This window comes from Sarcophilus harrisii, chromosome 3 (genome assembly GCF_902635505.1).
Source record: "Sarcophilus harrisii chromosome 3, mSarHar1.11, whole genome shotgun sequence".
Taxonomy (NCBI): Eukaryota; Metazoa; Chordata; class Mammalia; order Dasyuromorphia; family Dasyuridae; genus Sarcophilus; species Sarcophilus harrisii.
This window is the reverse complement of record NC_045428.1, coordinates 54,320,013-54,338,140: the sequence shown is the minus strand read 5'-3', so window position 1 is coordinate 54,338,140 and position 18,128 is coordinate 54,320,013. Positions and strand designations below refer to the sequence as shown.

At 35.8% G+C, this 18,128-nt stretch overlaps 1 protein-coding gene across 2 annotated transcripts in view; it reads right to left on the bottom strand.

The window, feature by feature from the left end:
- The window catches only part of COL4A4 (collagen type IV alpha 4 chain), a 141,228-nt gene that overhangs the window by 48,923 nt on the left and 74,177 nt on the right, over positions 1-18,128 (bottom strand). For both annotated transcript variants that reach the window (XM_031957942.1, XM_031957943.1), the window contains exons 25-31: positions 14,965-15,148; positions 13,230-13,298; positions 9,332-9,439; positions 8,672-8,890; positions 7,701-7,859; positions 2,034-2,204; positions 640-783 (exon numbers count right to left, since the gene is read on the bottom strand). In XM_031957942.1, the coding sequence (XP_031813802.1) occupies positions 640-783; positions 2,034-2,204; positions 7,701-7,859; positions 8,672-8,890; positions 9,332-9,439; positions 13,230-13,298; positions 14,965-15,148 (1,054 nt within the window). The remainder of the gene's footprint in view (positions 1-639; positions 784-2,033; positions 2,205-7,700; positions 7,860-8,671; positions 8,891-9,331; positions 9,440-13,229; positions 13,299-14,964; positions 15,149-18,128) is intronic.

The window sequence follows — 18,128 nt, the reverse complement described above, 5'->3', positions numbered from 1 at the left end:
CCACCTCTTATAGAATATTTGAACTAAAATGATAAAAGCTACTTCTAAAAATAAAGGTGACTAGGGTACTGGCTTTGGAAACAGAAGTCTTGAGTGCAAATTTTGCTTCAGATGCCTACTAGCCATGGGACTGAATAAATCACTTATTCTTTTAAACCTCAGGTTCCTCATTTATAAAATGAGGAATGATCCCTTCTACTTAGGACTCTCATGAGGATTAAGTGAAATAATATAATGTAAATGCACTTTGGAAACATTAAAGAATTATAAACATGTTGGCTATTATTGTCTGTAGTTATATGTAAGAAGACAGGTACATAAAGAGAATGTTTAAAATTCAGGCAAGAAATTCTGAAATAAAAGTCAAAATAAGGAATCATGGAGAAAGCCAAGGATGGAGAGTCAATTCTGATGAATTTAAATGGAGAATGAACTTATGATGTAAGGGTATGATCTGTGATGAGGAAACTCCACCCAGATTGACTGCATTTTCTGCTACAGCTCATCAAGTTGTTGAAAGCACAGAGATTGTGTGCTGCCCAAGATCACACAGCCAGCATTTGTCAAAGGAGCCACTTGAACTCAGGCCTTCCTGGTTTTGAGGGAAAAGAGACTGAAAATATTAATTAAAGCATTTACCTTTAGAGCCTGGCTCTCCTGGTTCTCCTGGAAAGCCACAAAGACCCTCTTCTCCTGGGTCACCCTTTCTACCTGGAAGTCCGATTTGTCCTTTCCTTCCTCGCTCTCCTGGAAAGCCTGGGATACCTGGCAGGCCTTGGGCCCCTGAGAGTGTTCCGTGGAATGCAAAAGAAAGCATGGATTTTATGGAAGAATTTTTGAGAGATCATATAATAGCCAAAAGAATGGGGGGGGGGAGGATAACTTGAGCAGGTAACAAAGAATGGATCACAAGTAAGAGTGAATTTGGTTAGACTCAAAACAGAGATGTGGCTATAGCTGTCTTGAACTTTATAATCACAAGCAAAGAGAAGTCATTTTTCCACGAGAAACTTGGGCAAAAAGGCCATTTCTGTGCCCATCAGAATGTGATCTCCTTGAAGATAGTGGCCATATTGATGCATTTTCTCACATCCCTAGTGCTTAGCACACTACTTCTTAAACAAAAGTTCAGTGACCATTCAAAGGTTCCCTACTGACCTTCATGGAATCTTTGATCTACTTTGTTTTTCCAAGCTGGGATGCGTCATTCCTTTTTAGTCCTTTCAGGTATTTGGTCCCAGAGACTCACAATATTAGAGTCAGATTTAATGCAAAGACAAATTCTCTCAATATGGGGAAATGAAAACTCCCTGCTCAAGCAATCCACCAGCTTCAGACTCCCTGGCAGAAATAAACTTAATCATAATTCGTCCTGACTTTTCCTAATTGTACAGAAAGACACTGTAAAAAAAAAAAAAAACACCAGACATAGATCTCTTTATTTCTAGAGATCTTGGACAATATTCTTTGTAAGCCATTTTCATTCTGTTGCAAGTTAGAGTCACTTGGTTACATAATGCGTTTTAAGAAGAGGAAAGGGCAGGGGGATTTCTTATCCATGTTTATTTCCCATTTCTCCTATCCTGCTTCCAACACTGCCAAACCCACTGCAATAAATAATGGCTATGGTATAATTAATTTGGCTATAGTTCTTTATTGCCCACAAACCACATATGAAATTTTTATGTCAAATTCTGGTTCCAACACTCATAATAAGGAAGATCATCACCCTCACTCCAGTATTGCTGAAGGAACCTTATTCCATGATCTTAAACCCAAGCCATCCTTTGACCTAGAAGTGTCCCTAGTACATTCTGAGTATCCTAAAGTCTCATATTACACTCACATAAATAAGAAGGAGGAGGTAAAACTGTGGGAAAAGGAAAGGAGGGAAGAGAAAGGGAACGGTATATCAAATCTAAAAAAAAAAAATTGATTCCAATGGGAATGAAAAAAATTTGGGGGGATAGAATTCAAAATCACTGTTAGCTATTTATAAAATCTAAAAATTGAAGAAAATAAATAAAACCTACCTTTTGGACCTGGGGCACCCGGTGAGCCATTATCTCCATAGTAGCCTGGATCCCCTTGTGGTCCTGGGGGTCCAGGTGAGCCTGGAAGTCCTGGGATTCCTGGAAGGCCTTTCATTCCAGCTGGTCCAGGAGGACCTCTATCTCCTTGATGACCTTTCAAGCCATCAAACCCTGATTAAAAAGCACAGCCTGATCAAATTTATAAGACTACTGAATAATAAAAGACTTAATTTTCTTTTATATTATATGTAAGCAGAAGCAATTACAATACACCTTAAATTATGCATCTATAACCATGAGAATTCTCCTAGGCTAAATGCCAAAGATCCTGATCATTTGATAAGTATTGATAGCATGAGCTGACTTTGCTGATCCAAAGAATAAAATCTACAATCAAGATGATATTGTTCAGAGACAGCAAACAAAGATTAACAAGAGGAGAATTTGAAAGAGGGAAAGAAAATTGCACAGGAGGAACAATGAGCTATTCACAATGGGTGATTGACAGTAACTAGAACAAAACTAAAAAAGAAGAAAACTTTCCAATTGCTTCCTCAATGGCTATATGGAGGGTAAGGTGGTCTTGTATCACATAAAATCTCAGGAGAGCATTGTAGAAATTTGAACAACATCATGGATCAGAAAGTTCATAGTACTAGTCATAGGATTTAAAGAGACTAAAGAGACCTTAACAATCATTTCATCTAAGCTTCTCGTTTTACAGATGAGGAAACTGAGACCTGAAGAGGTGAAACCACATGCCTGAAATCACACTGACAAGTAGTAGCTGGGACCTAGTTTTGAATTCATGATTCTGGCCCCTAATACCAATACTCAGTCCACTATATCATATTATGCTTTCCATGAGCCTTTAACTTCCAATTTATCCATCATGGCGGACAGGTTATTATAAAATTGAGTCTTGGAAGATATAGTAAAATCCTGATTAGTGCAAATAATAAATCCAACAAAGTGGTCACGTATACAAATTTCTACTATTTTAAGTTATAATTACGTTAAATATGGTAAATGGTTCAAGCTTAATGGAAACACATAGTGTAAATCTGAGTAATGTGACCACTTCATGGGATTCATTATTTGCACTAATCGTGACTAGGTTGGAGATAGACTAAATATTCTTTCAGTCCCCAATATAACATATACATATATATATATATATATAAAACTTGGGAATACATATAAATTAATAGATATATGATAAAAAAAGATATATATTAGCACAGTGCAAGTCCTTTGAGAGCAGGGAGTATCACCCTTTTGTGTTTAGACTTGATACATGATAGATGCTTAAGAAATGCCTGCAAATTTATTGTTGTTTTGATTTATGGATGGACTTTATTTTCTCATGTAAAATGAGATGGCCAGCCCAGTCTGAATTCTATATATACTTTATTGTAGTATTATCACCCTTTGGAATAGTTTCTGCTTTGAAAGACATTCTTAAGTCTGCTTAGCCTCTCTGACACTTTTTTTAAACTCGTATTTCTTTTCTCGGCCCAAATTCTATCTAATCCCATGATCCCAGTATTTCCATTTTATCCACAATGTGGGATGATTGTTTCAGCACATTTCCCCTCTGGAATTATAGTACTGGCGAAGGGGAGAAGGAAATGAAATTGTATTCCGAATTGGCCCATTATAAAATATTTTAGATATAGAATGATGAAGATTTTGGATCTTAAAGGGAAAAAATCACGTCTACTTAAAAAAAATCTCCTACAATGCCTAAAACTGGGTTATAGGTAGTCAATAACTCTTTGTTGTTGCATTTATGGAAGAGGGGAAATCACTATGAATATTGGCCACCCGCCTGTATCTTAAGAAGGGAATGTGACTCAGGGAAGAAGTAGTTCACTAGAGACAGCAACTGAGCTCACCGTTATATATTAGGTCCTCTGCTCCAGTAAATATAAGTATACTTCTGTCTTAGCAGTTACATGTGATACCAGCAGCTAAAGAAGGAATTCAGGAAGGGAATGTTAGGGAAATATTTCTCCCTCCAATAGAGCACTTTGCTAAGGTTCTCCTAGAATGAAAGAGGTAAAAATGTTCAGAGATTTTAATGTATGGCTTTTATTAAATGGCAGCTAGATGGGGTAGTGAATAGGATATCAAGCCTGGTCAGGGAGACTCATCTTCTTGAGTTCAAATCTGGCCTCAGACACTTACTAGTTGTGTGATCCTAGGAGAATCATTTAATCCTATTTGTCTCAGTGTCCTCATTTGTAAAATGTGCTGGAGAAGGAAATGGCATATCACTGCAGTATCTTTGCCAAGAAAACACCAAAGGGTGTTGTGAAGAGTCAGACATGGCTGAAAAATGATTCAACAGAAACAACAAATACTCGATTTTGTATTATTATTCTATTTTAATTGCTTAGGTTGACTTATTTTCTGTTTTATTAGCTAGTGAGTTACCTACATACCTATTAATGAGACAAGAAAAAAAAAGACAGACTTGTGAAATAGTACAATGAAGACAGTATTTACTAATGATGTGAATATCAAGAATATGGTTAATAGAAGTTTTTAGTGAATTTGAAAGGTCTACTCTTGGGTATCTAGTGCTAATAAGAAATATACATAAGGGTACAAAAAGGCTCCTTATTACATTTTCAGCATATTTACACCTCAGAAATCGGCAAATGCTAGAAATCTGTATTGTTTTGTTAATTGTCTAGACTGGATAGAGTAAGAGAGAGAATGGTAATAATAAAAGGTATTTAGCTTCTCCCACTGTTGCCCAATTTATCAGGCCCTTAGAGACGAAATCCCAAATTACTGAAAGAACTGGCAGAACCATATCAATACAGAAGTCATTGTCAATGACTTTTATGACACCATGGCAAAATGGAGATATTATTGCAGGCCTAGAGACAGACAAACATTGACCCTATTTTCAAAGAAGTGTTGAAAGTGTAATCTGCAAAGTATACCTTTGATTCCTGACAAAATTCCAGAAGGTGTTATTGAAGGGGTGGTTAGTGAGCATTTAGAAAAGGAAGCTGAGATCATATAAGAAAGAATAAGCTTCATCATGAACAAAACATGTCAGAATAATCTTATTTCCCTTTTCCAGGACTTGTGGATCAAGTAAATGCTATGGATAATACAATGGCCATATATTTTAGCAAAGCACTAAATAATCTCCCTTGTGCTCAAAATGAAGAATTATTGGTTAGGTGACAGCACAGGTGCATAGGTGGATTTGCAGCTGGTTGCATGGCCAGATCCACAGAATAGTTTTTAATGGTCCCATATTCATTTGAAATAGGGTTTCTAGCGGGTTATCCCAAGGTCCTGTGTTTTATCCTATGATATTTAACACTTTTAAAAAAAAACAATGATTAGATGGAAGGACGGATGACATGCTGGACTTGGAATAAGGAAGAGCTGAATTCAGAATCAAAAGCCAATTATTTTAGTAGCTGTGTGTCCATGGACAAGCCACATAATTTCTCTGAATCTCAGTTTCTTCATCTGTCAAGTAGGAATAATAATTCCCATAATCCCTAATTCCCAGAATCATTATGAGAATCAAATGAGAAATGAATGTATAGAAAGTATTTATTAAACTTTAGGGAGTTAGATAAATGCCACTTATCTCATTCTCATGTTGTTTAATGATGATCATATAGAAACAATTCTGGCATAAATTTTTATCCCGTGGGCTGTTGCTCTAGTAAATGAAATGGCTTCTTTGTGTAATTGAATAAAAGTACTGGGAAGTCAGCGAATTTTATGGGAGTTCAATAAGAGAATCTTTGGGACAGATCCAATAGCAGACAGGGAGATTACTTCCACTAGATTTCTGAAGTTTGAAACCTTTTCATTCCATATACTTTGGAGATTATGAGAATTTGATATGTCAACACATATATTAAAATGTGAAACTTCCATGAATCTCTGTTGTTACTGTTATTACCAACATTATTGTCAGATTTTTCAGATGACTTAAAGTTCCTAGAAATAACTAATACATTGGATATCAGAAACCCAGAGGTCTTACATGGCTAGAGCAGTGAACTAAATCTATCAAAATTAAATTTAATATGGCTAACTGTAAAATTTCACATGAATTCAAAAAAATCAACTTCATAAGTCCAAGGTAGGTGAAGATAATAACAGTCATCTCAAAGTTATAAAGGTTTTAATGAACTACAAGGTAAACTATATATAGAAATAAATATATCTATGTCAATCTATCATCTGTCTCTCTATCCATTCATTCATCTATCAATTGCATGACATGACAGCCAGAAAGGAACATGCGACTTTGGGCTCTTTTGATAATCAGTGTCTGGAATGAGGAAGGTGACCATCCAAATGAGCTCTGATCTAGTAAGGTCACAACTGCAGTATTGTGCTCAATACTCTAGCAATATATCTGCTCAGTTCTGGATGCATATTTTAAGAAGAACATTGATAATTTGGGAATTCACCTGAGAAATGGTGACTAGAGTGGGGAAAGACTTCGAGGAAAAGTTGAAAGAACTGGGGAACTTTATCCTGGAGAGAAGAGCTAAAGAGAACATAATGATCCTCAAATATATAAATGGCTTGAATGTGGAAGAAGGGTCAGATTATTTCGGCTTGATCCCAAGAGATAGAACTAGAAACAGTAGCTGAGAGTTTCAGAGATGCAGATTTGGACAAAATACAAAGGGAAAATTTGTTAATAATTTAAGCTATCCAGAGTAAAATGGGCTACCTCAAGAAATGGTGGGTTTTTCCTCAGTGAAGGTTTTCAAGCAAAAATCAAATAACCACTGTATCACAGAAGGGATTCTTATTCACATATCACTTGGATTACTTGGTCTCTGAAGTAACTTTCACCTCTTATATTTTGTGATTTTAGTATTCACTTGAATTTTGTTTTAGGTTATAGGCTTTCCCTGTCCCCCTCATCCCCAGCCCTGATTTTCTAGAATCTCCATCTTAACAAAGATTTCAGTTGCCTTCAATTCAAAATTTCTATAGCAAGGTGCCACTTCTAGCTAGTAAACAAATGTAATCAGGACATCTTTCCTTTTGATGAGTAAATGAGTAAAGGGTACCTGGAGGAAAAAATAAGGTGAAGAAGCACATAAAGCGGGGATTTGTTCAACTCAGTTCTATAAATATTTGTTAAGTTCCCACCATGGTCAAGGTATTTCCTTAGGAAAGAGATCTCGAGGAGCTGATAATAAAAAAAACTGGAAGAAATCTATAACCCAATAATTGCAATACAATGCTGATTATGATGTGTGTGAAGGAAAGCTCAGGAACAGTGTTATGAGAAACCTGAATTTGTTTGGTGCAGGTTCAAGGGAAGAGCCGAGAAAGGATTTTTAGAAAAGGGAGAACCTACATATGAATGTACACAGGAGAAGCAAATAACAGGAAAACTAAAGTTGGAAAACAGTGTATGAAAGAAAATAACGTGGAAGGTAGTTAGGATGCATAGATTTGAGAGAAAGCAGGATGAGAACAAGGGATAGAGATGAATCCAGTTTGTCTATTTCGTCACTGTGACCATGTCCAAGTCTACTTATCAAATTCTGTTGTCATAAATATTTCTTAATTTATCACTTCAAAACCCAAATGATGCAAAGAGGGCCTCCAAGCAGGGCCTCTCCATCTGGCTTCTTGCTGACATTCACTTACCTGGAATTCCTGGTGATCCAGGGAGTCCAGGTTGCCCTGGCAACCCTGGAACACCTCGGCATCCATGGCCTGGCAAACCTGGGTTACCAGGAGGTCCAGCATTCCCTTTTCTGCCTTGAATTCCTTTAATGCCTGGGAATCCTGGAACACCAGTTGCCCCTGAAATGAAACAATGCTTCTCATTACAAAAAATTCTTCATATTAATGAATATCAAAATACTATATCCCCGAAGTCTGCTGTTACTTTGCTACTATTACTATGTGCCTTTGGGAAATTACCTGTCTGGGTCTCAACCTACTCCTCCACAAAATGGGAATCATAACACCAGTAATTTCTAACTCACAGGGTTGTGCTACAAATGAGATAATGTATGCAAAAAATAATAACTAGCCTTTGTCCTGTGCTTGATGTATGTATTAGGTTTTGGCTACAAGGTACCCAGTGAAAAATAATTGTCCTTAGACTTTATCCCTATCTTTCAGGGGCTATGAAAGGCAAGACTTTTGTCTTATTTCACCTTGTATTAGACCTTTTCTACAATCTTGCTACATCTTGTCACCTCTCCATTATACTGTCCCATGCCTTCTTCCTTCTCTTAGTATTCCTTCTTTCCAAGTAGTCTTTCTCAACTAGAATAGAAATTCTCCGGGGGCAAGGATTGTCTTAATTTTGTTTGTCCAAAGTTTAGTAAAGTGACTGGCACATGGAAAGCACTTAATACATGCTTTATCTAATCAAATCTATTTTTAAGTCATTTATCTATAGAGGCAAATTTAGAAAAATGTTGAGTATTACTACATCTCTCTAAGGATAAGCTGTTCTGGCAAAAGTTTTAATCAATAGGTTACTCAAATCTATACCTTATCCAATATGTTGAAGGACAAATGTCCTCTTGTGGTCAAAAATCCATCCCCATCACCACCACCACCACCCCCGTTACCTCCACCACCATCAGAAAAATGTTATGTACCTGTAGCTCCAGGAAATCCTGGATCCCCTCTGAGCCCTTTAAGCCCAGGCAATCCTGGAGGGCCCATCTTTCCTGGAAGCCCCGGTGGTCCATAAGCAGAATCACCTGGCATTCCTTTTTGGCCATTGATTCCTGGTAACCCTGGAGGGCCTGGAGGACCAATAGGGGCCAACCCCTCTACACCTTCAGGACCTGACTCTCCAGGGTCACCTCGAAAACCTATTTAATAAAAAGTGTTACATAGTAAAACATGATGAATTAACATATTGTGATAAAAATAAAGATCCTTCAAAATTGTTTGCATTTTCTGAAAATGTGCACTTGTGCATTAGATGATGTTTTTCTCTTCAATATATTCAGGCAAGGAAGTTGTACATTTTGCTCTCTAGTAAGAATTATATTTCTCTATTCTGTTTCATCCTCTGTTGACATCTCCCTGGATGATTTTTAAAAACCTTAAATGAACAAAGAATTCTTTTCACATTTAATATTTCAGATAGAAAGAATTTTGGTAATTCTGTCCCTATTCCAATCTGGCAGAACTTAACACAGAGTAGTATTTCATATAATTAAAAAAAAACCCTAATATGTTAAAATTTGCTTTCACATAGTTATTGATCTATATTCCCAAAGAAACAAAGAATAAAACCTTTCACTTACCAGGTGGTCCCAGTATTCCTGATATTCCTGATTTGCCTTGTTGGCCCTTCTGTCCATCAAATCCTGGTTGCCCAGCTTCACCTGGAGGCCCCGGAAATCCCTTCAGACCTAAAGAAAAACCAACAATGACCTTTCTAAGGCAAAAAGAAAGCTCCAGAGTAAATACTAGGAACTTTTTTTCCTACATACAATATTATATACTACTACATAATAAGACTTTTATTTCTAGAGATTAAAAGTTTTGGATAATCTTTTCCTATCATTTTTTATTAGAGGCATCAAACTAAGAGTATTGGGAAATGTTTATCAAAATTAATAAAAATACAATACAACTGAGATATTGGTAAATTGTAGCTTTCTAAATCAATATAAGGCCCACAAGGATCCTGCCTATTTGAAATCAACACCATTAGGCTAGAGGTATACATGTTTTCCCAGTGAATCACCTTTGATAAAACCATATAACAAAGAACCCAAATCCAGTGCCTTTATTAAAGATCTCACTATATGAAACCCTTTTCATCACATCTTCCTATGCACAATCTTAGCTTAAATAAAATATACTTTTCCCTTTCAGAGCATCTACCTTATGAGAGGGAAAAAAGGGAGTTGGCTGCAGGTATTTTATTGATTGGGGAAACATCTGTGAAGGGTAAGTCTGTCTGGGAAACTGATATCAAACTTCTTTAGTGAATCAGAACATAGAGTTAAGTCCTCAAATCCCCTGCTGGCAGGAATTGTGCTTTGTGCATGTTGTGATTAATGATGGGCAACTATCTCTACCAAAAATGGATTGTAAATTCTGGCTTATGCTTTGAGTAGGGGGAGGCTCAAGGAAGAACAACCATCACCACAAAAATCAATTGCTGTTCATTTCACTCAGGGATAAGCTCCCACAAAGATGGTTGTTTTTGTTTTCATTTCATCATAATAGAAGTGCCCCAGCTCCATGTTTACATGACAACCCAGTAATCAGTTAGAAAATGAAAAATTTGGGCAGTCATTCGAGAAATTGTGTTGTCTACAGGACACTAAACAATTGGTGTGATCAGTCTTTTCATAGATTGAATGGGCTATTTGTTTTAGAACTACCCGGGTATGGCCTGAGAATCAAAGAGCAGAATAATATGGCGTCAACCTTTCCACTTCCTTTCAGGATCTGTCTATGGTGAGAAAGGCCAAATTCAAGGGCTACCTTAGTGTCTATAGAAAGAAAAAAAAAAACTTGAGAGGTCTGACTAATTTTAAAAAAAAACATACAGACAAACAAAAAATTCAGGAGATAAATTTATATATTTATATCATGTAGGCTTGGCAATCTCACTTCCATGGCATCAATTGACAGCTTTTTTCAGGTAATCATGAAATCTCTATGTCTAAGTCTCTTTCCTCATAATTAGACCTTTATCATAATTTCAAATAGGTGGCACAGTGCTTATAGTATTGGATTTGGAATCTGGAAAACCCATGATTCTGAATCTTGCCTGACACACTTATTACTATTGTAACCTTCAAGTACTATTATAACTTAATTTCTCTCTGCCTCAGTATCCCCATCTGTAAAACGGGGATAATGATGGCTTTCTCAAAGGATTATTGTACATATCAAATGAGATAACATATGTAAAGCCCTTTGCAAAAGGTAAAATGCTATATAAATGCTAGCTATTATTCAGTCCTCTTAGTACCTAGAAAGATACTTCAAAGGCAGCATAAACTAATCAAACACATTAGCTTTTTCTTTAAATTTATGTTTCCTTTTGACTTCACTAATGATTTCTTTAAAATCAGGTCTGTGATTTTCTTTGGTATAGGGGAACACCCACTGAGGAAATTGCTTTAATTGATACTGATCTGTACCCTTTCTAGAATTTATAATCTTGAAGGGTTGCCAGGGGAACCAAGAGATTAAATGACCTTTCCGAGGTCACACAGCTATTATATGCAAGAGATGGGCTTGTGAACTCAGATCTTCCTGGCATTAAGGTCATTTCTCTATCTACTATCTCATGTTCTATTCATTATGTGCACTCGTTGCCCTGGGATTAGAGAGTCAATTCTAGATCCTGTGTTTTTTGACAGTCAGTATTTTAGTCAGTCTCTCATTCCACTGGATTTCTTCTATCTGTTATATCCCATTGCCTTTCAGGTCCTTAATGAATGTTAGCACTGACTCGATGGAAAGAAGAAAAAAATCACTTCAATTGAATCATGACCTAATCAATCAACAAGCATTTGTTAAGTGCATATTATATACCAAGCACTGAAGGATCTGAAGGTCAATCCAAATATCTTTCTTTATGGCTGGGTTTTTTTTGAACACCTTTAGTAGCAGGATTGAGGCTCTTAGAAAGCCAAGATATCAAAAATTTACTTATAAATAAGGGCAGCTAGATGGCATAGTAAATAGAGTACCAGATCTGGAGAAAGGAGGACCTGACTTAACTTATCAGCTGTGTGATCCTGGACAAGTCAGGATCTTTTGCCTCCGTTTCCTCATCTGTAAAATGAGCTAGAAAAGAAAATTATAAACCACTCCAGTATCTTTGCCAGGAAAATCCCAAATGGGGTCATGGAGGGTTAGACATAACTGAAAATGACTGAACAATAACACTTATATATTTATAGAAAATGAACAGCTATCTTGAAATTCTCAAGTCATAGGGAACAATCATTGAGTCTGTAGATAAAGCTTGTCACTATTGTGAAGAGAATTTAGTCCAACATTTTTTCATAGGACCACAGATTTAGACCTAGAGGAGGCCATCTTGTCAAATCCCCTTTTGAGGAAACAGATATAAAGATGTTATATGACTGTGCAAAGTCACACAGCTATATGGTGTCAGAAGAGGGATTCCAACATGAGTCTGTCAGGTTCCCAGTGTGATTCTATAAGCCCTGTACCAAAAAGCCTCCCTATGCAACTACTACACAATAGCCCTGTTTATTCTCATTGTTCCTGTCAAAATACTATTAGGGGATGCCTTATTTTCCAGAGCTAAGACATAGCTAGCAAGCTCTGCCCTGAGCTTAGCATAACAACAATCCTTTGTGCTCACCCTCTGAATGAACAAATCCCCACAGCAAAATCCCAAAACTGTTTCACATAATTATTGTGTTGCTTCAAGATGAACCAGATGAACCCCAAGCTCAGAGATGTACCTACAGTCTAGTCATATAATCTTGCTATGAATCAAACTTGTCACATTGTCACTGTTAGCCCTCATTGTCAGGGCTACAGCTACCTGCATAGCCATTGATATAAGTATTGAGATTTGCCCACACTAAAGCAGGTCCCCCAACTTGGGGGATCAAACAATGGAGCATATGTCAAGGAGTTTCCCTCTTTGCTTGCAAGCCTTTTCCCTCACTATAAAAAATTAGCTTCTGTTTAATCTCTGCATAGTTGTTCTTGCCTACTCTGTTTATTCAGTTTTGAGCTCTGTAGACCAAGAAGTTCAATCCAGTTGACATTCCTTATTATTATTTTTTAATCCTTCTTGGGAACATGGATATTAATGAGTGTTATGCTGATAAATGTTTAATAAACAGCTCTCCAAATATTTTTAAAGTTTATTATTAACATTTCCCCATCACTTTCTTAAGTTTACGGAGCCAACAAAACAATAAACGAATCCTTGATTTACAGCATTTGCCAGTTTCACAAAATTTAATAACTGGATCTCTGGAACCAGTATCAGCTGGCTTCAGGATACCACTGATGAATACTGATGTCTATTTTAAAGACTCCAAAAATAAATTCCCTATTGCCCTTCCAGGAGCTTAGATATAGCCATAAGTTGTTTGGGTATTTTCTAAGCTGTTTAAAGTTGGCCATTTATTCTCCTTATTTTTATGTCTGAAAGATGAGATGGTTGCTTCCAAGTGATGTACTTACCTGGAGCACCTGGAATCCCTGGAGCTCCAGGGCTCCCTGGATAGGGGGAAGGACAAGGATAGGTGTCACCTACAGGGAAAGAAAACAGACATTTTCAAATACTGGGTGTTTGGGAAAAAATCCAAGTGGCTCTTATTGAAATATTAAAGTTGATGTCAGTGAATGACTGAAATTCTTTCATGTATAGCCAGGCTACATGGGAAGCTGAGGGGGAAAATAATTCCAGATTTGAAAGGAACCTTCAACTTGCTTAAGTGGTTTGGGGGCAGAGTCTTTGACACTGAGTTCGAGAACATGCTGGCTAGAAATCTGATTTTTCATGATCAAAACATTTACAGACTCACTAGGGAAAGGTTAGAAGTGTTTTATGACAAGCAGCATGAAATAGTTCTCTCCTTCCCTGGTGCCTATAAATATTCTTTTAAGGAATACATGTGTTTGTAATAACAGATTTTTAATATAGCATCATCCAAAGCTCTGATAAGATGTGGTGTGTTTTAGAAGGAGTTCTGGATCAGCAGTCCAGAGACTTGAATTCTCATACCAGTTCTGATACTAGCTAACTGTGGGATTTCCATCTGGTCATTTTGATTTTCTCCATATGCAAAAGGAGGTTGGATTACATAATTTCTAAGGTACCCTTTCAGTTTTGATATTCCACAGATTTGGAACTAGACCTTAAGTCTATTAAATCCAACACCCATTTTACAGATAAGGAAAGATAAGGCCAAGAGAAGTTAAGTGATTTGTCTAAATTCATAGAGATAACAAGGAGCAATGTTGGAATTCTAACCAAGGTCCTCTGATTTCAAATCCAATGCTCTCTCCAACTAAATTGAAATTATGGGAGAAGTCAGTAAATTAGTATGCCATGGTGATTCCAGAATCAATGATCTCTCCATCAAAGTAAAAATAATACAGTATGATGGAGTACTCTGCCAAGTCGAGATATTTTACTGTATGGGGGTAAAGAAAATATAAGATGCCAAATTTGTGTGGCTTCCAGATCTTTATTCCTTAGAACTTTAGCTGATAGCAAGCTATTGCCAATATAAATAAACTCCAACTAAAAAAAAAAATTATCTCCTGAAAACCTAGAGGGGGGAGAATGAGAATTTTAAAAAATAATAATTACAAATAATAAAATGAAAAACAACAATATCTGTAGAAAAGTACTCTTTTTCTAGCCCTTAACTTAATGTTTCCAGTATTTTGATCCAAAGGTCTGAGGTCACTTCAGCACTAATCTTTATAATTTACACAAATGACAAAGTCTATATTCAAATGGCCTTGTTTTTTTTACCATTAGAAGGTCTCTGAATGACTTCCTGGATGATAGTCAGATAAGTTTCAGATGAAATATTATAATTTGTGATTAGAACACACAGAAATATCTCAAAGTATTTTATAGATGAGAGAATAACATTCTGAAATCTCAGATTTTCTTTAATTTTAAAATATTCAGATTATTTAGATAAAAAAAGAATGAAAAAAAAAGCCATTTGGATCTATCAAACAAAGACCACCAAAAAAAAAAAACTGGTTGTTTTTTTTCAAATTTGTCCTATGAATTGGTTGTGATTTCTTGTTTTCATCGTTAATTATTATTCTGCCATGAATTCTTGAAGTCTTTTTTAGAACTTTAATTCTAAACCTCTGCCTGACTCAGTTCTTTGGGGAGTAAGGTCACCCATCAGTTTTTGACTTTTTTCCACATGTCAATATTTAAATTTACCTTTCTGACCCTTGGAACCTGATGCTCCCTTCACACCAGGGTGACCAGTTTTCCCTGGTCCACCTCTCACCCCTTCTGGGCCAGGAAATCCCAGTCCTGGAGGCCCCATTGGTCCCATTCTCCCAGGAGATCCTGGTGCTCCAGGAGATCCTTCTGCACCTGGAATTGCTCCGCCACGACTGCCCTGGGAATATTTCCATCATGAGTCAGTTCAATCACTTTTTTGGTAATGCCCCAATTAGTTCAAAAATACTTATTACATAAATTTGCATCTTGTTTTAATTTAATCAGAACAACTTTCTGCGCAACTGTATTCAAATCCAATATTCAAAGTCTGGCTGTATGAAAGACTGAAATTGTCTCTAAACCATCAGTTTAATCACATCTGGTTTAGGAGAAAGGATAACTCAGTTGACAACTGGTTTTCATCAGCTCATTTTAAAATAAATTAAAGTTGAATAATGACTGCCAGAGGACTTTATTATTGATTTGCAATAATATTTTAGTTTAACTATTAAAATGATAATACCATCTTATATATTTACACTTTATGGCTTTGAGATCATGTTCCCATCAACTGTCCCAGTAATATTAGGTTAGGCATTGATATTCCTACTTTACAGATTTGGAAATTGAGATTTCACCTCATATTCATCACATTGGCAAAGATGATTTTTTTTAAAAATGGATACAGACTATGGACTGTTGGAGAGGTTGTGGGAAGCAGATCCAGTAACACAATGTTTGTGAAGTTGTAAAATGTTCCACCCTTTCTGAAAATCAAACCAATATTATGAGAGAAGCCTTTAAACTATTCGTACTCAGCTGTTAAACACATAATATCCTCAAAGAGGTCACTATTCTTTGGATTTCACAGAAATGTCAAGGCATATATTCAAATCACTTAGTCTACCATTAGAAGGCTTTTAAATGACTTTCTGGGTGATAGGTAAGTTTCAGATGAAATACTAATTATTCATGATTAGAATATCCGGAGATATCCCAAAGAACCATTTAAAAGAGAGACTAGCATCCTGAAATTTCAGAAAGAAAATTATATATAACAAAATATTCAAAGTATTGCTCTTTGTGGCAGTGAATACTAGAAAGAAATTAAGTGACTACTGCTGGAAGGGTATCTGAACAAATTATACAATTGCATAGGAATGTAATGGAAAATGGTGATGTCGTTGGAAATTATGAATATAAGAATTCAGAAAAACACATAAAGATTTAACTAGTTATAGAGATTAAAGAAAACATAGCTGAGAGAACAATATAAATTACTGTAAAAACATAAATTATAATACTCAAGAGTAGCATAATGGACAATTTCAGTCCTAGAAAAAAGATAAATATATTTTCTCCCTTTCAGTAAAAAAGTAGAAGCTATAGATACAAAATACAGCATATGCTATTAGATCAACTTGCTGTGTTGTTTGGCTTTTCTTTGTTATAAGGAAGGGCATAATGGAATCAAGGAGGTGAAGTTGTTAAAGAGATTGTTTAAAAGTTATTGAAAATAAAAAAGTAACAATAAAACCATTTTCTTCAGTTTTCAGTGTCTTCCTATTGTCTCTAGGATAAAATAGCAACTATTCACCTGGACCATCAAAATCCTTCATAGTCTGGCTCCATCTTTCCTTCTGTAATGGATCCCTTTTTCAGTCCACCTAAATTTGTCAACTGCATTATCTCATAAATCATGAAAACCTTCCATAGAAATCCTATGCAAAATAATCCCTATAGAAATTGTTCTTTAAAATCCTTTCAATAGGAGCTGAAGACTCAAAAGATCACATTAAGTCAAGTCAAACTTAAAATCCATCCATAAACAGACAATAATAACAAAAAAAGCTTTTTTACTTTTCATTTTCTTCTGACTTTAAGCTTCTCAACTTGGATGACAAAATAGAGGCATGTGTTAGTGAGTAAAAATACATCACTCTAACTTTGTGTAACTCAATATTGAAGGCACCTTTCACAAAATCATATTGCTATGATGAAGTGATCTTTCCTCCCTTTCCTCTACTGAGCAAAACAAAGGCAAAATCCTAACTCTGGGGAGACTTTCTGATAGGAAGAGTCTATGTATGAATAAGAATTAACATGCTCGTTCTGTTTTTTAATTAAGGAAAAAGGTTTTTTTTTTTTGCCTTTTCAATTAAATTAGCATCTCCCACAGTACAAAAAAAAAAAAGGATATATTTCTACCAATCATTAAGATAAATTGATTTCTTATTGAGTATTTTGTCAGTGAACATTAGTACGTAATGCTTTCAATATGTTCTAATAATCACATGAGTTTAATTAGGAAATCATTTGTATTAGAATAAGCAAATATATACATATATTTGTTTATGCCTTGCTCCTATTAATATGCCCCAAGAATTTCTGGTCCATCATTAACTATGTATTCCTAAGGCTTCAGGGTCCTTCTCTATATCTTATATAGGAGCATTAGGCACTTAATAACGCCTCAAAATATTCTTCCAATAAATTTGGTGTCAGATGGACATTTGGTGACGAGGTTATCTCATTTTTCTGATGTGACTGACTTGCCCATTAGTTGAGAAATCATTCACTACCAAATGTTGAGGGGAAATACTCTAATCACTCGTGTTTCTAAACATCTACAGTTTTCCAGGCTTATTTCACATCAGAACTTTTCATGTTTTCTATATTTAAGCAAACTAGATTCCTTGCTTTCCTTAGAACTCAGCATTCCATCTCCTTTCTTCATTCTTTGAAAAAGGGTTATCCATCACACTTGGTGTCCCATTCTTTCCTGACTTCTTTCTCTTAGAATCCTTAGCTTCCCACAAGTTTCAGTTGAGGCATCTAAATGAAATCTCTTTTGATCTCCCTAGGTCATTTCACTCTGTCCCATTAACTTTGTGTTTATTTGTCTTATATGTTATATTTCCAAGTAGAATGTAAGCTCTTTGAAGGTAGGAATTATTTTATGTTTTAGTCTTTGTGTGATCCCCAGTACTAATAGAACAGATACTCGATATATAATATTTGTTGAAATGAATTTTTATTTGAATTTTTCTACCATCAAATACAGAAATTCCAAGCAATTTTCATATTTTCCACCCACATTCTTTTGCCTGTTCCTCACTGTAACTAAAGACAAGCCTTTGTAAGTTAGTTGACTAGTA